Below are 22,785 nucleotides of genomic sequence, written 5' to 3' on the forward strand. Positions count from 1 at the left end.
GCTCCACCCCTCCTGTGAAACCCCGCCCTTCACCACCGGTCGGGATGGTGTGCACATGCGCTAAAGTGCGTCCCGCCCCCGCCTCTCTTCCGCTCCGACCCTGCTGGCTCCGGCTCTGTCACCTCACAGTAGTCGTTGCCCGAGGCGGGCGTCGGGGCGCGAGCAGCGAAGGAGCACGAGCAGCGAAGGGGCACGAGCAGCGAAGGGCGGCCTCTTCCCCCGCCCCTCAGGCCGGGCCTAGGCTCGGTTCTCCCAAGCTCCTTTCGTTCCCCACCCAGGTCGGGTACGGGAAGGTCCAAGCCGCTGCCCGGTGCCAGAGGGACTTTGTGGCCGCCGCCACGGGTCCCGATGGAGCCGCCAAATCTCTATCCGGTGAAGCTCTACGTGTACGACCTGTCCAAGGGCCTGGCCCGGCGGCTCAGCCCCATCATGCTGGGTGAGGGGGCTGGGGGCGGGCAGGAAGGAGGGCCAGGCCGGCCGGAGGAGGTGGGGAGGCCTGGGCCGAGGCTCGGAGGAGACGTGGGGCCCAGAGGATGGAGAAAAGCCCGGGTGAAGAAGGGAGGGGTCTGAGATTTGGGCCCTTATGCCCCACTTTGCCATTTGAATACTGGGGGAAGGGATAGAGAGGAATTGCGCCCTCCCTTATCCCTTCATCAGGGAGGCGGGGTAAGCCGGCGCTGGGTCCGAGGTTCTCTTCCTTGCTTGGCGAGCCCTTCTAGCTCCTTCCACCGCGCGGAGGTGAGGATGCCTGCCGCGTGGTAAAAGGGACACTGCAAGGAGATTCTCGGGTGGCCCTCGGAGAGCCTACCCTCCATGCCAAAAGGAAGCTGTTTCTGCAGTCGCTAGGGTAGGTGGGAGGAGGAAGCTAGAGCTGCACAGGCACTCGGCCCTAGTCCCTATATAGAGTTGAAGTCAGGTGTGCTGGAGCCCGAACTCTCGAGAATTCACCAAGTTCGGCCTGACAGCATGGTACTGCTTTTGCAGTTCTCGGGGAGGATGGGACACTGTTGTGTCAGTAAGGATTAGTAAATTGTGCTCCATTAAACTACTTACCCGCCAGGATCAAACATCATTATAATCCAGATACCAAATAAATGCCTTGTGTAACATAGTGATTGTCAGGTTTGTGATTTCAGGTGATATTATTGGGCAGGAAAGGATTCCAGGAACTGAAAATCGAACAGCTTTGGCAACATCCATTTGAGTGACTGGTGTTTCCTGGCCTATGGAGACATTAGAGAATATTTTGGTTCATGTGCATAAGAGAAGAGGGCAGAGGTTAAGTAAGCAAGGCTACTTTTGAGGGCATCTCTTCAATATCCTTGAGTTTCTAATGTTCTGTAGTGAGCACATTAGGTTGAATTTAACCTCTTAACCCTGGGCCAGTGGGTGGTTTCTATATTCAACTTCACCTTAGAACTACCTAGGGTGCTTGTGAAAAATACAAAGACACCTTCATCTTCAACCTATATTGTTAAACTGGTATAGAAAAAACAAAATTAAAACAGTTCTTTAAGTATGCAAGTGTGTCTTTAAAGCAAAGGCTATGTACATACTTGCTTAGACAAATAGTTGCCTGGAAGAATACAAGAAAAATGGTTACAATGATAGCTTATCAAAAATTGAACTTGCCCTTGACTGGTGTGGTTCAGTGGGTTGGGCATCATCCCCCATATCCAAAGGTCAGGGCATATGCCTGGGTTGCAGGCCAGGCCCCCAGTTGGGGGCATGTGAGATGTTTCTCTCACACATGGATGTTTTTCCCTCTTCCTCCCTCTCTTCTCCTCTCTCTAAAAATAAATAAATAAAATATGTTTTTTAAGGGAACTTGAAGCTGAAAGACAGAATTGTATAGTACATACATGTATTATCTATTCAAAATAAGCAAAGTTTTAAATATATGGATTCTACAGCCTCATTATATAAGTACTAAATAAGACTCTTCTGGAATTGTGGTCCAAAAATCTGTAGTTTTAAAAAACTCCTCAGAAAATTCTGTGTAGCTGGTCCATTATTGGACAGAAGTTGGGCCTAGACTGTTAAAATTCGTAAGGCAAATCTAAGAGCAAAACTTACAAAGTCACTGTTTGGGGAAGGTGCTGGTTACTGAGATTACATCAGTCATGTTCTAACCAGACTTCTTGGAATGGAGCCATTTGGTTAGTTTTATCACAGTGAAGCATTAAATGTTTCCTAGATCCAAAACTAAAAGCTTCCCCCTTTATACAAAGGGTGTTTTTCGCTGTTGTTGGTCTATTACCTAATACATTGATTTTAGCTGAAAGAAGTCGTACAAATCGTTATTTCATGATTTGTTCAGCAGCTGTTTATCGAGTGCCTACTATGTGCTGACCATGTGTTGAGCTTAACTAAAGATGATGTAATGAACAAAGATACTCTGTGCCATCATGAAGCTACTTAGTGTGCAAGACATTAAAAATAAATAAGCAGCCCTGACCTGTGTGGCTGTTGGTTGGGCATCGTCCCACAAAGTGAAAGGTTGCCAATTCCATCCTGGTCAGGGCTGGCTTAGGTCGAGGGCTCAGCCCTTTCCAGGAACTTACAGGAAGCAAACAATCAATGTTTCTTTCTCTCTCATACGATGTTTCTCTCTCTCCCTTCCCCTCTCTCTAAACATAAGTAAATCTTTAAAAATAAAACAGCAGCCCTGGCTGGTGTGGCTCAGTGGATTGAGCGCCCACTTGCAAATCAAAGGGTCGCTGGTTTAATTCCCAGTCAGGGCACATGCCTGGGTTGCTGGTTCAGGTCCCCAGTGCATGAGAGGCAACCACACATTGATGTTTCCCTTCCTTCCCCTCTCCAATCGTAAACGAATAAAATATTTTAAAAAAATAAATAAACAGGCCCTGGCTGGTGTAGCTCAGTGGATTGAGCGCGGGCCTTCGAACCAGACAGTCGCGGTTCGATTCCCAGTCAGGGCACATGCCTGGGTTGCAAACCAGTTCCCTGCAGGTCAGTTCCCAGCAGGGGACACACGAAAGGCAACCATACATTAATGTTTCTCTCCCTCTCTCCTTCCCTTCCCCTCTAAAGATAAATAAATAAAATATTTTAAATAAATAAATAAACAAATAAAGTAATGGTAGATTATGGTAAGTACTGGACTTAACAGGAAGCAACCTGGGTGCGAGAAAGAAAATAACAAGACCTGCTTTAAATAAGGGTTACCAGGAGTAGTGACTTTTAAGTTGAGAATTTAAAGATGAAGAAGTAGCCAAATCTAATTCTCCCTGCTCTCCACCTTTTTTCCATATTGCTTTTATGCCCTTTGCCAAAGCAATAAAGACAGCATTATCAAAGTTAATAGCCATTACTTCCTAGAGTTGAAAACTTACAAAAATGGGCATTGCCTTACTGGTCCATCCCATCCAGACCTCCCCTAACCCAAGTCTATTAATAGCCATTCCCATTCCTAAATCTATTTGATCCTTTAAAAAGCAGTTTGTTTCCTGATTTTTCAATGACTCCTATGAGCGTATTAGTAGTTAGCATCTCTTGAGAGCTTACCATGTGCCAGACCTTTTCTTTCTGAGAACTTTACATGTGTCATAATCCTCACCACAATTTTGTGAGGTGAGTCCTGTTATTACCTCTGATTTTCAGTTGAGGCAGAGCTGGGTTATGAACAAAGGCAGTCTGACTTCCAGAGCTCATGTTCTCAGTCATTTTGCTGTACTGCCTCTGCTGTGTAAGGTGTTCCCTTACAATTGATGCAAAGCAGGTACCTTGTTCAATGCTTATAAAAGCATCTTTGGCCAAGTGTTTCAAGTTTGGATGAGATAAAAATCTGGGCTCAGTGTGTATGTGCTATTTAATCATAGGTTTATGATCACCCCTCTTAGCCTTAATTTTCCCAAACTAAATTAGTGTGACCTCATTGGCAGTAGCCTCTTATTCTTACTATGGCAGTTCCTCATGATAAAACCCCACCTATCTCTACTGCAGTCATGACTGGGCTAAATAAAGCCCAGTTCTCTTCTCCTCCAAAACAGTGTAGACTCCACTGTTCCACCCTGTGTGTGCTAGTACCTCCCATGAAGGTATTCCTGTTGGGCAGTCCCTCCATCACCAGGAAAATGATCCCCAAACTGTCCTTATTGTTCTAATCTACCAGACAGCCTGATTGTACCATTTTTTTCATAGTCACCATTCACGTAAGATAATTAGCTATTATAATTATCATTTGATTCCTCCTCTTAATACTTTTGGCTGCTCTTTAAATTTCTTGACCTCTTTCTATGCCAAAGTACATAGAGATAAATGTAGAGGGTTTGAATTTTCTTTAAGTTGTAGTAAGTAAGAGCTACCTTTATATTTGTTGATTGTTTTTTTGTACATGCACATATCCTGAGATCATATATAAATATGGCTGAACAAAATCTAATAAATATTTGAGATTTTACTCTATGCTCAGTTCCTCACTTAATTCTATAGTGCAACTAATAATGAAATGAAAGGTATGAACTCTGTTCTCCAGGAGTTAATTTCACTAAAAATAATGTACATATGCATATAACAGCATAAAAGAGATTATGATTAGGTGCCAAAATGAATAAGTGGTGAAGCATTTATTTTAAGCCTTGAAGGAAGGGAGATCCCTGGGTGGGTGGCCTAGTTGGTTGGTGCATCATCCCATACACTAACAGGTTGCAGGTTTGATTCCCAATCAGGGCACATACCTAGGTTGTGAGTTTGATCCTCAGTCAGGGCCTGCAACCAATTATTGTTTCTCAATCTCTTCCCCTCTCTCTCTTTCAAATTAATAAATATATCCTCGAGTTAGGATTAAAAAGGAGAAGAAGGGAGAAATGGTGAGCTGGGTGTATCAGAAGGACTTTGGCAAAAACCTTGACCTTCTGGAGGACAGAGATTCTGTCTTGTTCCTGTGTGTCCCCAACAGCCAGTCACAGATAGTGCTCAATAAATATAGAAATGATTGAGACTTGACAATTAAGTAGAATTTATTTGTAGCTGAGGGTTTTTTTAAATGTTTTAATGCCATCTATTGTGCTTTGTTTTAGATTTTTATTGTTCATTGTGTGAGTTGTTCTAGATCCAGCTAATGAATTAATTTAGTGATCGTGCAATTTCTTTCTGGCAAAACGAAAACTGATGTGGCTTACAAGGCCCTTTGTGATCCAGCTCCTGCTTTTCTTTCTACCCTCACCTGTCTCCATGTCCTGACATGATCCTTTCTCAAGAAAATTATGCCCCAGGGAAAATGACCTGAGTGACTTTTCTCATTCTCCCAGTAGCTATGAAGAGACGAAGGGACGAAGGGGAAGGGACGTGGCTTGATCCTCTTGCACAGCCCCAGTGGAGAAGGGCTGCTGTGCACCCTGCTAGACTGAACCTGACCAGTTATTTCTTTACCTCCAGGCTTTTTAGAGGCTTTGCCTCCTGCCAAGGATACTTTGTCTCCTCATCTGGGCCTGACTAACTTCTGCTCAGGTCTAAACTAAAGTCACTTCCTCCAGGAAATCTTCCCTCCCCCAATCTTGGTCATGCATTCCTGTTATGTGCTGATAACATCTACTACTCTCCTTCAATAGCATTCATCATTCTATTTCATAATTTCTTGTTTTCTTGTCTCTGTCCACACCTGCCCCAACTGAACTGGGAGCTTCACTGGGGGATGAACTTTCGATGGCATCCCCAGAGTCTAGCAGGGCTTTGCATTCAGTAAATACAAGCTGAGTGGACGGTGGGATGTTACACACCTGCCTTAGAGCATTGCTAGAGGGCCTGACTAACCAGGACAGGCAGCAGTGGAGGAGGGCCCTCTCTGTATGGAGGGAAAGAACTCACACATCAGTTATTAAGCTGGGAAAGAATCCTGTACTGACTCCAAGAAATCTTAGCGAATTAGAGTATTAGGCACAACAGTTTAAAATCTGCATTTTTTTTTTTTTTGAGGATTGGAGTACCCTCTCAGTGTTCAACAGTGTAATGCATTTTGATTTTGTGATAACCTTTCTCTGCCTGAAGGGCAAGACCCCTGCCAATAGGATTTTTTTACAATATTGGCACAGTGACCTGCTTATGTGATACATGAATCCTTTTACTTTTCCCCTAAATTCAATATTTATCCAGCAGTCCCAGAGAAGAAGCTGATTTTTTTTTTAGGTTAACATTAACCCTTTCACATTGCTGGTAATCTGGCAAATAACTGAGCCAACTATCAGATTAAAACATTTTTAGTTAAAAACACTTGGTTACTGGGGGAAGAATCTGTGAGGCGAGCTGGGGCTACATTTGATTTGCACCGATGAGCTAAGGCTGCCTGCACAGAGGCCCCGCCCCTGGAGCTCCATCACATCATCCACTTCATGCTCATTCATAGACATTTATTTAGCACCAGCCTATATGTCTATCTGCACGAGCTCCATCTATCTTAATGGATGAGGAAGTAGATGGAGTATTTTCTCCTTGGCTTTTATATACTCATTTTACTCTTACAGCCAGTGGAAGGCTGACTAATGCGGACCTCACTTTTTTATTATTCATGATGGAAAAAAAGGCTGACATCCATGTCTTCCGTTTGTTTTCATGTGCATATTTCATAGACCTCACAATCAGTGCACTGGATATGCTAACAAGCTCAAACTTAGAGGCAGGCAGCCATCTGACCCACCTGCTCTCCAGCTAGCTGAGGAAATCCCAGTGGGAAAATAATCTGTTTCTGTAATGTGCTAATACCCACGGAGCCTAATTCATTATCTCACAATGGCCTTGTGCCCTAATTTAGTCTCAAACTGCCACCTCCTTCTCACCTACTCCCACCCCAGTCTAGCCAGAAACATTTAAGGATCATGTCCAGCTCTCCATGGCCCATCACCCCGTGCAGGAAACCGTGGCCCTCACTCTTTTTTTTTTTTTTTAACCTAGAAAGTAGAAGGGAGGGAGAGGGAGAGAAACGTCGTTCAGTTATCTCTCACACACCCCAAACTGGGACCTGGCCCACAACCCAAGCACGTGCCCTAACTGGGAATCGAACTGACAACTTTCCGTTCACAGACCAGCACTTAATCCACTGAGCCACACCAGACAGGGCGGCCCTCACTGTTCTCCTGAGATTAGGCTGTCAAGCAGCTACCCTTACGTTTCTGTCTGAGCTGCTCCAACAAGTACATCATCATAGCTTGCTTTTTCTTGGTTTTATGCTGGACAAACCATGTGTCTTTACTTATAAAATGATGTTAATAAATATTTGCCCTACTCTACCATGTACAGATATGTGAGAATAAGGGTAACTGAAGCACTTTTTTAAAAGATTTTATTTTTAGAGAGGGGAGAAGGGAAGGAGAAAAAGGAGAGAAACATCAATGTGCAAGAAAAACACTGATCAGTTGCCTCTCGCATGCACCCATCCGGGGACCTGGCCCACAACCCAGACATGTACCCTGACCTTGAATCGAACCAGTAACCTTTCAGTTTGCAGGCCGGTGCTTTAATCCACTGAGCCACACCAGACAGGGTTGACGCACTTGAAATTAACGTGTGAATCTGCTCAGTCCAAAGGTTTGGATCTATTTTCTGTAGTCCCTATCACCATTCTGTGAGTGGATGAGACCTTCAGTGTCCCTTGATGTAGTTGAATAAGAAAGAAGCATCATGTTCAGCTTCTAGACACATTTAGTGAGCAATACAGAAACTGTCAAGAGAATAAAGCAGAGTTTGTGTCTTGCAACTTTTGAATTGTTTTTCAGGTGTAAAATCACTGACAGGATGGTCTGAGACCCCTTTCCAAAACTCCATTCATTTAGTAGGGCTGGGTTAGAAGTGACACATCTCCAGCTCTCTTCCTAGGCCCCTGAGCATGGGCATCTAAGAGGACAATAGCAGACTCAGTGCAGTATGCCAAGGGTGCAAAGTCATATGAATAACAGGCCAGGGCAACTAAGATTGAGGTTAAGAACTTTGGCCTCAATACCACTGTATGTCAACCAACAGAGCTAATGAAACAATACTTCATCTCAGCAGATGGGCGTGCAGCATCTGTGTTCCAGGTACCTTGCTTGGTCCTGGAATTACAAAAATGCATAAGAAATTGCCCTTGTCTTTGAGCCACTTGTCAAATTGGGGAGAAAGACACAAAAATAGGTAGTCCCATACCAAGGTACTATGAGAACAGCCATAAAACTTCCAAATTCTAAAGCCGGAAAGAGCCCTGGTTGGTGTAGCTCAGTGGATTGAGCTCTGGCCTGTGAACCAAAGGGTTGGTGGTTCAATTCCCAGTCAGGGCACATGGGGGGGTTGCAGGCCAGGTCCCCAACAAGGGACTCATGAGAGGCAACCACACATTGATGTTTCTCTGCCTCTCTTTCTCCCTCCCTTCCCCTCTCTGAATAAATAAAATCTTTAAATAAATAAAACCTGAAAGAAATGAGCTAGCCTTTCTTAGACATGTGTTATATGCCAGGTGCTGTGCTGAGCATATTTCATGTGTTATCTCTTAATGTTGGAAATGTTATGAAGTGGACACTATTATTATGGGCTTTTTTCAACAGAACAGGAAGCTGAGGTTTAACAACATTGTACAGTAGAACTTTCCACAGTAATGCAAATGTTCTGCATCTGTACTGCCCTGTCAGTACCCGCTAGCCACATGGGGCTGTTGTGAACTGGAAATAATGGTAGTGCAGCTGAGGAACGGAACTTATTCTTTTAGTTTTCATTTTAATAGTGGTTAGTGGCTCCCGTATTGGACAGTCAGGCTGAGAAAAGTCCTCAACCTCTACAAGGTTCTGTGTGGTCTGGTCCTCCATTACCTCCGCTCACGTCCTACTTTTCTCCTCCTCACCCACCCACTCCAGCCACCCTGGCCTCCTTAGGGTCCCTCAGAAGCACCCGGCCTGTGCCACATCTGCGTAGCTCCTCCCCTTCTCTCCTTTGGATCTTTGCTCAGATGTCACCTTCTCAGAGAGTCCCATCGTGGCCATCCCGGAAACTCCCAATCTCCCTTACCCTGCTCTTAATTTCTCTGTATCACTCATTATTGCTAACATTATTATGATAGTATGTTTATTATTATTTATTAATTGTCTCCTCCCCCAACCTTATAGGTGCCATGAAGATTTTTGTCTCCTTTGTTTATTGATATATCTCTAGTGCCAAGAGTAGTGCCTGAAATACAGTAGTCACTCAGTAAACGTTAGTTCACTGATAGGACTGGTAGGATTCAGACCCGGCCTGTCCACACTGAAGCCTGTGTAACCATTCATTTCTCTAGAGAGTGTTCCTCCCAAAGTGAGTGGGGAAGAATGGGCAAAAAGCATACCTGATGCCAGTTCACTGCATTATTAAGTCTCAAGAAAATAAAAAGCTGCCATTTAGACAAGCTATTTTATAAATGGCAGTCTGGAAGAGCACATCAGCTCTATTTAATTTTTTAATTTTTACCCAAGGACATCTTTTCATTGCTTTTAGAGAGAGAGGATAAGAGAGAAGCACTGATTGGTTGCCTCCCTTGTGCACTAGAACCAGGGATGATTTATGCCCGGACTGGGGATAGAACCTGTAGCCTAGGCACATGCCTTGATTGAGAATCAAAGCCACAGCCTTTCGGTTACAGGACTACGCTCCAACCAACTGAATCACGCCGGCCAGGGCCATCAGCTCTATTTAAGACACGACGTTAGCCCTGGCTGGTATGGTTCAGGGGATTGAGTGCCAGCCTGGGAACCAAAGGGTCGAAAGTTCCACTCCCAGTCAGGGCACATGCCTGGGTTGCAGGCCAGGTCCCCAGTTGGGGGCATGTGACAGGCAACCACACATTGATGTTTCTCTCCTTTCCCCGCTCTCTAAAAATAAATAAACAAAATATTTAAAATAAAATAAAACACACTGTTAATCTCCCCATTTTACACATAGTAAATAGGAAGGAAGAGACTTACTGATCTTCTAGAGTCAGCCAGAAAAGATGAGAATCTAAACCAATTTATCTTACAGCCCAGTAAGCCAGTATTTGAAGATGCTTGTCCTAAATGGCTTGCCTCTCCCCTTTGGCATCCAGTCTGTTTCTGATCCACCTCTGTGGAATTTTAGCTCAACTTGGATAAGGGCAGAGTCTGCCCCACAGTCTCAGGGGGCTACCCCCGAAACCCCAGGCCAGAACCCCTTTTTCCATCTGTGATCTTGTGGGCCAGAGCAGCAGGTCTGGAGCTGGAAGAGAGGCAGAATTCTGCTACATCTAATTTCCTTTGTTATTTCATTTAGCCCTACAACACTGACAGCAAAGAGTGAAATGTTTATGTGTAACATAGATACAGCATTTCATACTAATTCATTGATGAATCTGTTGTTAGATCTCACCCACCAATCCTGATGTCAGATTTCATTTCTCTTTTGGAGGTTTTAACCCCTTTCCCCAAAGAGGACGTTACACCCCATAGTAGTCTAGGGTAACCAGACTTCGGTGTACCACAACTGTGATGCTTTCATGCATTACCATTACTGGCCACAACAACTCCATATTGAAGAAACTGAGACTCAGAGTGACTGAGTAAACTTGCCCAAGACCCACCACTAGCACCAGAATCATCAGTGTGCGGTTGCCTCCTGCGCACCCCCACCAGGGACCTTGCCTGCAGCCCAGGCACATGCCCTGACTGGGAATCGAACCAGTGACCCCTTGGCTTGCAGGCCAGCACTCAATCCACTGAGCCACACCAGCCAGGGATGAGCCTATTGTTCTCTTAACTGCTGCTGATGATACTCCACTGAGCCATCAGTAGGTTCTCCTGAGGAGCCATGTTTTCTATTCCATTTAAAAAGTTTTCTTAAAGGGACCATACACATATTCCATTTATTTCCTAGGTAAATTCCATAGTTGTGTAACGCAGAGGGAGGAGAAGCACAGCATGTCACCACTCCTTTCACACAGTGCTTGGAGTTGCGTCCCTGAGAAAGTCACAGGGCGAGTACTGAAAGTAGCATTTAGCAGTCAGTAAACAATTAACGTGAAATTGTAACCAAAGGCAAGTACGTGTGTTGATCAGGTTCTCCCGTCTCTCTGCCCCTCCTCATCCTCAGCACTGGTGTAGTGCTGCTCCCAGGGGCTACTGCACAGGCCTCGCCCCAGGCTGCTGTCTTCACTCTCCTCTGCAATTTATCTTCTGTACTTGAGTTATCTTTCTTTAACGTTCAGTGATTTTTAGAAAGTGTGGAAGGGAGAGAGAAGGAGTGGGAGAGCAACACTGATGTGGAAAACATTCATCACTTGTCTCTCGTACGTGCCCCAATCAGAACCAAACCCACAACCCAGGCACGTGCCCAGAGGGAATGGAACTAGTGGCCTTTTGCTTTCCGGGACTATACCTGGCCACCTGAGCCACACTGGTCATGGCTGTAGTTATCTTGTAAAAGCATGGATCTGATGAAGGCACCCTGCTGCCCAACAACCTTCAGCACCCCCATTGTGTGGGACGGCCTTCCGTGCAGGCTCACCCTACTTTGCTGGCACCCTCGCTGCCCACTTGTCCTGTTATCACCTTCACTGCACCCTTTGCTCTAACCTGCAAGATGGTCTTTTTCACAACCGTGCATTGGCACGTGCTGCTCCCCATGGCAGAAACATCCATCCATCCTCTTTGTTTACAGGTTGAATTGCAGCTTATGAAGGTAGTTCTTTGTCTTCATTATGGTAGTACCTTATTTTTACCACATTATAAAGCCAGCAGCATGCTTTAGTGAGTTCTGTGTGTCTCTCTTTCCCTTTAACTTTGGGCTCCTCAAAGGCAGGGACAGTAATCTCTTCATGTTTGCATTTTCACCCCTGACATCCTTTCTGGCAGAGAGAGTTACAGAATACAACTGCATTGACTATTTAAGTGGATGGCATTTGCAAAGTTTTACTCCCATTTCTAAAGGATTTTATCCCACATATGCTCAGTGAAGAAGTGGATAATAGCTTTTCTGTACTATTATTTTATTATAGTCTGCATAGATGAGACGAATTTAAAAAGTGAAGTCGAACTGACCCCGTAAGGGAAGGAAAAGCAGACAAAATTGGAGTACATCTGACAGTGTTTTTATCTTGCATCCTGATGGATTCTGATCACTTTTCAACTTACTGAACATGATATACCTGTGTCTCGACCTCAGGACCTTATTGGAGGAGAAATGCATTCCTAAAAAGTCCTTCAAGAGGTTTATAGCGGGTTCCTCTGGGTTTAAGTGGTGTTCTGAATTTACTCAGGCTGGGAGGCCTTCAGTCTGGTCCCAGTGGCTAAATCTCTTCTTTTCTCCGCAGGGAAACAACTGGAAGGCATCTGGTAAGTTGGGCGGGGTGCCTCACAGTGGCTGGTTTATGAAACAGAGCTGTACCCAGGCATTTCGGGTTCCATTCTGTGGCTCCCAGCTTGAAACCTGGCTCTCTGTACCACAAATCTTCAGGTTGTAATGCAGGATTCTCAACCAGGGATTGTTTTGTCGGCCCCCGCCATCCTGGGACATTTGGCAATGTCCAGAGACGCTTCTGGTGGGTGGAGGCCGGGATGCTGTTGTAAACATCCTGCAACGCCCAGGCAGCCCTCCGTCCGTGACAAACACTTCTTCAGGCCTCGGTGGCGGCGGTGCTGGGGCTGAGAAACCCTGTCCTTGGGAAAGGCGGAGGGATGTGCTGCCCACCCCGGCCGAGGTTTCTGACCACAGAAGGCCCAGGGCCACACGTGTCTGTGTGAAAACACTTGGACTTTGGTCTCTCACTATGGACTCATCCCTGTCAGACAGGATGGTACCTGAGCTCTCCGTTCCATTGATAAGGAAACCATAGGTCACATCTGGTCTTGACTCCCATGCTGACATTGGATTGACCGGAATAACCTTGTGCTTTAACTTGAACCAAATACTATGAGCACCTTCGCCTGAAACAGGTCCACACTTTTTACATCGTTTGCTCTTGCATCAGCACGCTCCAGGTGCACTGCTCCTGTTAGTTTAAAAAGCCTGGGGACTGACCTTGCTGTTTGGTAATTGATTTGTCAAAATCAGGGTGAATCTCTAGGGACTCCCATCTGCTCACATGATCTACAGCAGTGGTTCTCAGCAAGGGACAGTTCTGAAACATTTGACAAGGTCTGGAGACACGTTTGGTCATCATGACTGAAGGGAGTATGGGTGCTCCTGGCATCTGGCAGGTGGACACCAAGATGCTGCTAAACATACTGTACCACACAGGACAGCCCCCGATGTCAGTAGCGCCAAAGCCCATAATCCACGTTCTTTATCTTGCCTTTGCTCCGTTTGTTTTATAAGGCTGTTGGCCACAGTCATATCCTCAGGCAGAAATGATTCTCATTGCAGGGTGGTGATTGCTCTTTCTCAAGGCAGTTTGACATTTTCTGGCTTACGCTGCCTCTCCTCTGCATTGCAGGCACACCTCCATAGTTGTTCACAAGGACGAGTTTTTCTTCGGCAGTGGTGGTATCTCCAGCTGTCCCCCGGTGAGTCCTGCCCCACACCCTGTCCTGCAGTCTCAGGTTCCTGGAGGTCCCCAGAGACCAGGGACTTGTCCACTGTACACGTTCCAGTTTCTAGCCCAGTGTATGTGGGCCTGTGACATAGTTCTCATAACTACCTTAAGTCTCAGCTCAAGAAAATCCTTCCTAGACCCTCCAGCCAGTCACTCAACTGTATTCCCATGGCACTTTGGGTCCCTCTGTGTCACACCGAACATGTTATGGTGAAATGGGCTGTTCCTGAGTCTCCACAAGGAGCTGTGTGTAAGCTCCTTGTAAGCCAAGGCCGTCTCACTTTTCTGTCTGCATGACCAACTCAGTGCCTGGCTCACAGTATGAAGTCAGCCAGTGCGAAGCTGGATATGAGGGCTCTGAGCGGTAAGGCGAGTTGCAAAGGCGCACGGCCAGGTCAGTGGCACCAGGACTGACAGGTCTTTGACTGAAGCCCGTGCCATTTTCCAGTGTTTCCATCTGAGCTATCCAAGGGTTGTCACCAGAGGCGCTCAGACAAAGGACACACAGCCACTCATCTCGATATTCACCAAGGGGAAGTCATTCTTGGCTTCTTCTCACCCACCGGTCCCGCACCTTCTATGAGGAACCCTTCACTAAGCCCAGTCGGTGCCGCCTCGTCGGTGTGTCTTAAATCAGTCTCTCTCTCCTCACCTTTCCCCATTTCTCCGGAGCTTTCCCCTTAATCCAGGCCACGCTTGCGCCCAGCCTGGGCCAAAGCAAAGCATCTGCTCTTTGTCAGTCGGTTCTCCCACGGGAGGCAAAGTGACCGTTTCGAAATGCAAACCTGCCCGTGGCATTCCCCTGCCTGAGTCAGAACTGCCCCGGTTGTTCTCCAAAGGAAAACCAGAAAGCTCAGCATGGCCTCCGAGGCCCTGGCCCGTCCCTGTCTCTGGACGGCCTGTTCTCAAGTCCCGCCCTCGCCTGCCCGTTTCTCTTCTCACTCCTTGAACACACGTAGACATTTAAACCTGTCCTCTGACTCCACTCCACCTGCCTCATCCTTCACCTTGTCCTTCGGACTTGAACTCACTGTTACTTTCTCAGCCAAGCCTTCCCTGACCCTTCTGCCTGGGACAGTCCCCGATCGTGTGTTCTGACAGCATCCTATGTTTTCCAACAAGACCCTTACTGCAACTCATAATCATACATTGGTTTATGGGATTATTTTTGTCTGCCTTCCCCAAGGGCAAGAATCTCGTCTTGTCCACCTCATACCCCCAGTGCCTAGCATAAGGCCTGGCGCACAGTAAGTTCTCAACAAATATATGTTGTATAAGTGAATAATGGAGGGGTCAAGTAGTGACCTTTTAGTCTCCTGTAACTCAGATCATTTTTCTCTGGTACCATGGCTGTCCTGCCCACCATGCCTTCCCCAGTGCCTAGGACAATGTCAGACACATGGTCTGCGCTCCTTAGCTGTCGCATAGATTCATGGTCTCTGAAGGGAGCCCTGCTCCGGAGCGCTCTCCCTTTTTCCCAGCTCATCCCCAGCTCTGTCTTCCCCAGCAACCCTGTTGCTGCCCCCTTGGCTGGTGTCACCACTGGGCCTCCGTCTCTCCCTTGGTCTGCTGGGGCAGTCTGTTACCCCACGGCCAAGGGCTTTCTGTAGGCCTTCCAGGGGCCATTAACCCTTTGCCCGGGGAGCCCTCTTAGCATGATTAGATTATCCTCACAGACCACAGGAGAACTGAATTGTGGAAATACTGGCCAGCCTGCGAGATTTCTGTCCTTCACATTTTCCCCGTGTTCAAAGGATGTCGAGTGTGTCATTAGGAACCCTGGCTGCCTCCCCTATGAATACAGGCACAGAAAGGTTGCCTGTCAAGTCGGAGCGTTTCCAGACAGCGCCGTTCCACCCTCATGATCAGGCGTGCTGGGGACAAAGGGAGACTTCAGGTTTTAGATGCCTGTCTTTCTGTCAACTGAATGAGTGGACAGCATCGGGAGCCCGACCTGCACGAGACTCAGCTTCCCAGAGCCCACCAGAAAACAAGCCCAACTTCTAGCACTGGCAATGGGAAGTCTAACCAGGGGTATCCAGCCTGTGGGCCACAGGCGGCCCGGGATGGCTGCGAATGACCCAGCACAAAATCGTAAATTTACTTAAGACGTTGTGGGATTTTTTTGTGATTATATGTCACAATGTATTTAATTGTGTGGCCTGAGACAACTCTTCCAATGTGGAGCAGAGGTGCCTGCGAACCATTGTAGCCCTGAAGCAAATAGGAAGTAACACTCTTCATCCACCCTGGGTGCTCTGAAAGGTAAAGTTGTTGGAACAGAGCATTCGTGGTCTTCCATGGAAAGCCACTCTAAGAACGTCCATGGAATGGTAATTTAATGACTTTCTTTCCGTTGGCTCTTTTAGGGAGGGACGTTGCTTGGGCCCCCAGACTCTGTGGTTGATGTGGGGAACACAGAAGTCACAGAAGAAATCTTTCTGGAGTACCTGTCCTCCCTGGGGGAGTCCCAGTTCCGGTGAGTGGGCACTGGCGGCGGTGAGTCGTGTCCGTCTCCCCTACTAGGTAATCAGCCCCCAGAGGGCGGCCACCCGGTCATAGCCCCCAGGGCACTCGGCACAAGCTCTGGGCCAGCATTTGCTGCATAAATATGAAGAGAAGGCATTGTTGTCCCGCAGAAGAGCTCGGCATTGCTCGGAGGCCGACGTTCCGTCCCAGCAAACCTTCTGCTGAAACTTTGAGGGAAGGATGGACTATCAATTCTTTCTGATTAAAATCAGATGCTGCTATTTTAGCAAACACTGCTCTCCACCTACACTTGCCAAGTATTTTGTCCTGAATATCAAAAACAGGGTTTGGCCCTGGCTGGTGTAGCTCAGTGGATTGAGCATGAGCTGCGAACCAAAGGATCGCAGTTCGATTCCCAGTCAGGGCACATGCCTGGGTTGCAGGCCAGTTCCCAGCAGAGGACACATGAGAGGCAACCATACACTGATGTTTCTCTCCCTCTCTTTCTCCCTCCTTTGCCCTCTCTCTAAACTAAATAAATAAAATCTTTAAAAAACAAAACAGTGTTTGTAGAGGGTAAAATCCAAACCGAGCAGATTTTTCTCTTAAAGGAGCTTTGCTCTATAAGTGCTAAACTCGACCCTAGGGCTCTGCTTTTATGAATGTAACGATTCTCCTGAAATTGTGGAGGAGCCTCATTTATATTTTATCCTTCCCTTTGAAGTCTGTTTTCAATGGTCCAGGGAGGCAAGTCGAGCAGTCCTTTGGAGAGAAGGGAAATCACAGCCCTCAGGCTCACCCTTCCATCACCTGGTGTGACTTATTTCATACTCTCGCTGGCTGGCTGTCTCATGTCTGTTCTCCAAACCTTTCTCACAATGCACAGAGGCGAAGCCTACAACCTCTTTGAACACAACTGTAACACCTTCAGCAACGAAGTGGCCCAGTTCCTGACTGGGCGGAAGATCCCTTCTTATATCACTGACCTTCCCTCTGAAGTTCTCTCCACGTAAGTAGCTCCTGTCTCTCCCCTGCGTTTGAAGTCCCCCCCCCCCCAGCCAGTGCCACCCCTCTGCCCACATCCGCCCTCCCCTGGTGTCAGCAGGCTCGCCCTAAGCAGGGTGGGCCCTGTCATGAAGGCAGCTTCCAACGTGGAAGGCCACTCTTTCCTCGGCGATGCTCACCTGTGTTACTTCACCCTCCTCAGAGCTGACCCCTCCCCCGGGCCTGAGTGCGGTCTTTCCCATTGCACATGAAGCATGCCACTCCCCAGAAGTGCCTGCTTAAAACGCAGGGTTTTTAGCCCTGGCCAGGCGGCTCATTCGGTTAGAGTGTCATCCTAAGATGCCAGGGGTGAGGGTTTGATTTGAGGTCAGGGCACACACAACCCATGAGTGCATAAGCAAGTGGAACAACAAATCCGTGTTCTCTCCCTCTGTCTCTTTCCCTCCCCAACCCAACACACCTCTCTCTAAAATCAACAAATAAAAAAAAAAATAAAAGGACACACCCACCCAAAGCCATCACACCCCTCCCAGCCTTGGCTGTTGACCGTGTTCGGGCAGCCTCTGCCCACTCCAGGACCGTGTCCGCTTGCCGGCTCTGACTCAGTTTCTCCTGAGCTGTGGCCCTGTCCAACAGGGGTGCCGGCAGGTTCAGCAAGCCCAGCCAGGTGAGCTGTTTCCACCCTGAGTAGGAGCCCCCAGGAAAAACTCACACAGGAAAGGAGGCTCTGGTGTCAAGTTGGTGAGGAGAGCCCCGCCTCCCAGCCCTGGCCCTGCCTGCCTTAGTGGGTGTGTTAAACCCCACCACCTAGCTAAAGGATCTAGGTTATGGGGCCAGAGCAAACTTTAGTAGCTGGAATGTTCTTGCTGTTATTATTTGATGGGTGGAGTCCCTGAGCTTGTCTGAATTAAGGTTACTATTTCTCAGTTTCATCTGTTTATGTTTTCGTGAATATTTCATTCCCTCGAGCTTGGGGACAATTTTCAAAAATGGCAGTACCCACCAACGGAAACAAACCCCAGTGACCAGGATGTGTGTGGACAGCCTGTTTCAAGGCCGAAGCAATCTCGGAGCGTCTCTGAGACGCAGGACGGCGTTGCTTCCAGCTGAGCGCCTCTGAACGCGCAGGGAGCCCTTGGCAAAGCGCGTCCTCCCGACGGCCTGCGTCTGTCGCTTTTCCCACCTCTCCCCTGTTTCCCTAGCAGACCGCAGTTCCTGGAGGAATTTCAGTCCTGACTTTACCTTTTTCGTGTCCTTTTCATTTTGTTAAACTCAGCTTCCTCATTAAACTTTATTTTTATCTTCTTGTACCATGAGAATTCGAGATGCAAGTACAGAAAGTACAGGAACCTCTAATTCCTGTGTGTAGTCAGCCTGTGCAAGCCACAGCTAACAGGGATCTAGAAGCAAAGGGAGTGAGTAGTAGCATCTCTGAGGAGGGGACTCCAGGAGTCAAAATGCGGAGCAGGCTATTTAGAGATCCCCCAACCGTGAAAAACCACGTGGCAGTAGGTGAGAAAATGGAATGGGCAGCTGAGCCTGTCCCGGTGTGGTGGTGCCGGCTGCGGCAGCCTGTGCCCCGGGGCCCGCCGCAGCTCCTGTGTCTGTTTTCCCCGCAGCCCCTTCGGACAGGCCCTGCGGCCCCTCCTGGACTCCATCCAGATCCAGCCTCCCGGGGGGAGCACCGTGGGCCGACCCAATGGCCAGAGCTAACAGGACCGCATGGACCGCCCTGTCTCGACAGGGCTTTTTCTTTTTAAACAAAACAAACCCTACCAGATTTCTATTTTATAATTTTACATCAGAGCTAACAACCAGGGGACAGCTTTTTAAACTTCCCAGGGAAGGAGATCATCAGGCCGCGCGTAGGACAATGCTGCTAAGAAACAACAAAACGCCATCCCTTCTAATAGTATTATACTAATTTATTAAGGCTGCCTTGTCTGTGAGTTCACTTGTGACCCTGCTTCCTAAGCGTCCTCCACGCTCGAGAAAGGGAGTGGGTTTGTTAATGCAGAAAGTGGAATCACAGTTTGGGGGAGCTCCAACCTAGAACCTCTTTCCAGGGAACGCCCGTGCTCTACCCAGGTGAGTGTTACAACAGCCATGACCCGGAAGCAGTTGTTCTCTAGTGCTAAACGAACCAAAGGAGCTGGTGCACATGGAACCCGTCTGAGGATGACTCACCCGACCTAAGTGAACTTGTTAGCCGCAACGTATATCATCTTCCCTCCTGTACCCCGGGAAGGCCACGGGGCCAGAGCTGGAACAGCCAGAACCACAAATTGAGGAAGAGTGACAGCCAGTGTCAGGTGGAGAACACAGGACAAAGCCACTCCTCCTCCCTCCTAGACTGATTACCAACCCTCTGACCTCAATCCTGGAGAACCTGCCTTGCTGCCCACAGGCTCCTCCTCTTCCTCAGCAGAGCTGACCTGTCGTAATTACTGAAGGTCTGGGCTGGAGCAGCAGAGAGCCGGCACTTTGTCTGCAAGTAGGAACGCAGGTCTTGTGCGGTCACTGGACCCACCCCTCAGACCAGCATGCAGCCTGCGGCTGGGGGCCGAGGGGAAATGACTCCCTGCTCCAGGAGGAGATTCCTGATGTAGAAAGAACAATAATGAGCAATCAAGGTGGCAAGAAAACTCAGTTGCTGTTGGTAGGAATTTTTACATTATCCTAAATGTGCTGTGAAGACACGTGCTATTTCCGTTGTCATTCTGACTCGAAGGATGCATGGTGTGCGTGGGCATTTTCCTTTCAAGCTGCTGTTAAGAGCTTACAGGCAGGGAACAATCTGGAAGTTTCTTATCTGGAGTGGCTTTCAGATTCCTTTTCTTCACTTGAGTCTCCCCTTAAGTTAGCTTTTGGGGAAGTGAGGTGGGGAGAGGACTCAGAGCTGCCAGGTACCTGCGTCCCCACTCTGACATTCTTGGGCCCCTCCTGCCACTTCTCAGACTTGAATTACATTGTCTTTCCTGGAGTTTGGCCTGCAGCAGGTGCCTTTTCTCTCCAAAAAGCTGCTGCTCACCCCGGCCGCCTCCCCTCCCATCTGCACTGTCAGCTGCAACAGTTTGCGTCGCCAGGGTCTCAGCCAGAGGAGGACATGTGCCTCTGCCTTAGTGCTTGCCTGTGACCTGACCAGGGGCACGTGTGTGATGACCAGCTGTGATGTAACATTTTGGCACTTTTCAGATTGGAGGCCAAACCAATGAGCAGTTTAATTCTAATCAGGACCCACTGATTTGCTGGCTTGCTACATTAGAGCAGAAACTGGCAGGGAACCCTATTTAATGTTGACCAACTGGCAGAATGGACTATGGAGAATGGGTTTCAGGCTGGGTGTGTCCCAGGAAGGCAGTACATTGGTCCCTGCCTTTTCCAGCTTGCCTTGCCCAGGTCTCCCTCTCTGCAGGCTCTTGCTCCAAACCTCTCTGCACAGAGCTCTAGCCAGAGGGTGGGGTGCGCCCCTCCCAACGGTCACCCCCGGACCCAGGGCAGTACTGAGAAATGGCTTCACTAAGAGACTTTGAGTCACTTGGTTCATCGACGGTCCCTCTCATGTCCAACATCCATTGTGCCAACGCCTGTGCTCCAGGGGGAAACGGGTGAGTAAACTGGCTTCTAAGAGCCCTGCAGGAAAGCGAGCTCTGCCCCACCGCGCCACCCAAGTCCCAGCAGCACTGACTGGAAGCCCAGACGGGCTCAGCGCCCCCCCCCCCAACCCATCTTTGTATTTCTCTATCTCCCAGCACCTCAGGAGTGCATCCACTGTGCCCAGCTAGCCTCACATGGGCGTGGGGAGCAGAGCGAGCCATGTGTTTCGCTGTAGCGCACAGCGGACACTCCGTAGAGGTCCACTGGTTTAAAGGAACGGGGGGGAAGCGGGATAAGACCAGCACCCCTCCCAGAAATAAAGCCTGTACCTGTGAGAGTCTTTTTTGCCCTTGAAGTCAAACTAATAACTGTTTAGTATGGAGGTGTTTGCTGGTTTTCTTCGATGTTTTTTCTAATGCAATAAACACTTTTGCCTGCTGCTTTTGTGTCATGTTTGAAGTTCTGGGTGTGCGCCCAACATGAAGCCCTGGCCAGCTCTTGATCTGTTTGTCTCTGAGCTTGGCTTTGCTGAGTCTGGATATGCAGCCTCACAGATAAGAAGTGGAGACAGCAGCAAAGAGTAGGTGACTTTCACCGTTGGTTTGTAAAGATGGAGACAGGCCCCAGAGAGAACACTACTTGCCCAAGGTCACCTCACAGCTGCTGGCTGAGTAAGACTCAAAAGCCTGGTCTGCTGGCCCCAACATCAGTGAGGACCTCGGCCACCGGGATGTCTGACCTCACCAAAAAGTATTCACTTCTGGTTTCAGTTCGGCCCCAGGGATCTCTCCCCACCATGTTACTATAACTCTGCCAAACAAGTATTGGGGTGAATAAATGCCCCCTGCTACAACCAGACACCCCAGCTTGACTGCGGGTATCTGCAGGTTTAGTCACCCCCCTTTGAGTGAGCCTGGACTGTGCTGCGTGTTTTCACAGTGGATTGGAGAAGTGGGCACTGGTCCCATTCCCAGACGGGAAACAGTTGTCCAGGCGACAGGAGGCCACGCCCCTGAACTGAGGTCATGTTCTCACCACCACCCCACTGAAGCACCGTGTCTGTCCAGTGTGCTAGTTTAAGAATAAAACGAGGCTCTGTCTTCGGAGGATACGGGGCAGGTGGCTTTGATTGATATATTTGCTCCCCAAGAGCTGATATGTGCCGAGGCGCGAGTCAGAAGTGCCCGCCCTGATCCTTCCTGGGCTTAAGTCCTAACTTTGCCACTTCTGAGCCCGTCTGTCTCATAAGATGGGGCATTTGAGTGGGCCTTTCTCACCAGCAGTTTTGAAGAGAGTCACTATGAAGCGCTCTGCCCAGCGCCTGGCACAGATTAGGTGCTCAGTGAGTATCAGACTGTGGGAAGAATGTGTTCACCTGCCACTGACAGGGTTCTGTGAGCCAGCCGCACGCAGAGGGCCCGGCCAATCCTCTCTCCTGAGGGCAGTTTTTAAGACGAGGTACTGTAGACATGCACTGCCTGCTTCTGGGGAAATGGCAGAAAATACGCTTCACCCTTACATTTGGCAAGTCTGCATGGAGTACATTCAACCCCGCACACATTTCCCGGGAGCACACTGTGTGTGAAGCGGTGCTGGCCCCTGTGCCAGGGGTACAGAGACAAGGCCCTGCTGGGCAGGGGTTATTTCTGAGAAGGCTGGGAGACAAGAGTATACCCTGGGTCATCTCAGGTGGTGGTAATGCTCAGGAAGAAATAAAACCAGGTGGCAGCATAGTGTGGGAGTGGGGAATATGCGGAAGGGGTTGAGGAAGCCTTGTGTGGCAAAGTGGTATCTAATCTGAGATGTAACAAAGCCCAGATCTGAGGAAAGAGCATTCCAGGCACAGGGAGCAGCAAGTGAAAAGGACATTGGAGGCACTAGGGGAGGCCAGAGTGGCTGGAACACCAGAGCCATGGGGAATGGAGTCGGGGAGTGAGGCTGGAGAGGCACACAGGCCAGACGGTGCAGGGCCTTGTAGCATGATCAGTTGCGATACTGAGAACGCACTGAGGCGGGGGGCCAGTAGGGGCCTCAGAGAACCAGGGCGGGGTGCTGCTGTTGTCAGGCAGCGGGTGAGGTGTACTGTGTGTTGCTATGTGCCTGGAGCTATGAAGAAGCCTTGGAAATCGGTTTGGTTCCTGCCCCCCAGGAGGAACAGAAGACAACAGAAACATGTGAAGGCAAGAGCTACAGGGAGCCCTGACAGGTGTGGCTCAGTG

General features: G+C 48.5%; 1 protein-coding gene across 3 annotated transcripts; it reads left to right on the top strand.

Annotated features, from left to right (window-relative positions):
* The first annotated feature begins 87 nt into the window (after positions 1-87).
* Positions 88-21,006, top strand: DESI1 (desumoylating isopeptidase 1). Of its 3 annotated transcripts, none has more exons than XM_037160273.2 (6): positions 88-436; positions 12,275-12,296; positions 13,397-13,466; positions 15,865-15,974; positions 16,851-16,973; positions 17,939-18,277. In XM_037160273.2, exons 1-6 carry the CDS (start codon positions 349-351, stop codon positions 18,087-18,089), a joined length of 564 nt encoding a protein of 187 aa, XP_037016168.2. In that variant the 5' UTR covers positions 88-348; the 3' UTR covers positions 18,090-18,277. The 3 variants fall into 3 exon arrangements, with proteins under 3 accessions (XP_037016168.2, XP_037016169.2, XP_037016170.1); XM_037160274.2 differs by having other exon boundaries at positions 17,966-18,277; XM_037160275.2 differs by lacking the exon at positions 17,939-18,277 and adding an exon at positions 18,589-21,006 and having other exon boundaries at positions 89-436.
* Positions 21,007-22,785: the final 1,779 nt, after the last annotated feature.

Source organism: Artibeus jamaicensis, unplaced genomic scaffold (genome assembly GCF_021234435.1).
Source record: "Artibeus jamaicensis isolate MK-2021 breed Jamaican fruit bat unplaced genomic scaffold, CSHL_Jam_final contig_233, whole genome shotgun sequence".
Taxonomy (NCBI): Eukaryota; Metazoa; Chordata; class Mammalia; order Chiroptera; family Phyllostomidae; genus Artibeus; species Artibeus jamaicensis.

What these genes read in the sequence shown, in the direction of transcription:
- DESI1 (XM_037160273.2), top strand. Translation starts at nt 349, where the DNA reads ATGGAGCCGCCAAATCTCTATCCGGTGAAGCTCTACGTGTACGACCTG. An exon ending in GCTCAGCCCCATCATGCTGG is followed by an intron (nt 437 to 12,274) that starts GTGAGGGGGCTG and finishes TTTTCTCCGCAG; the next exon opens with GGAAACAACTGGAAGGCATC. An exon ending in CTGGGGGAGTCCCAGTTCCG is followed by an intron (nt 15,975 to 16,850) that starts GTGAGTGGGCAC and finishes CACAATGCACAG; the next exon opens with AGGCGAAGCCTACAACCTCT.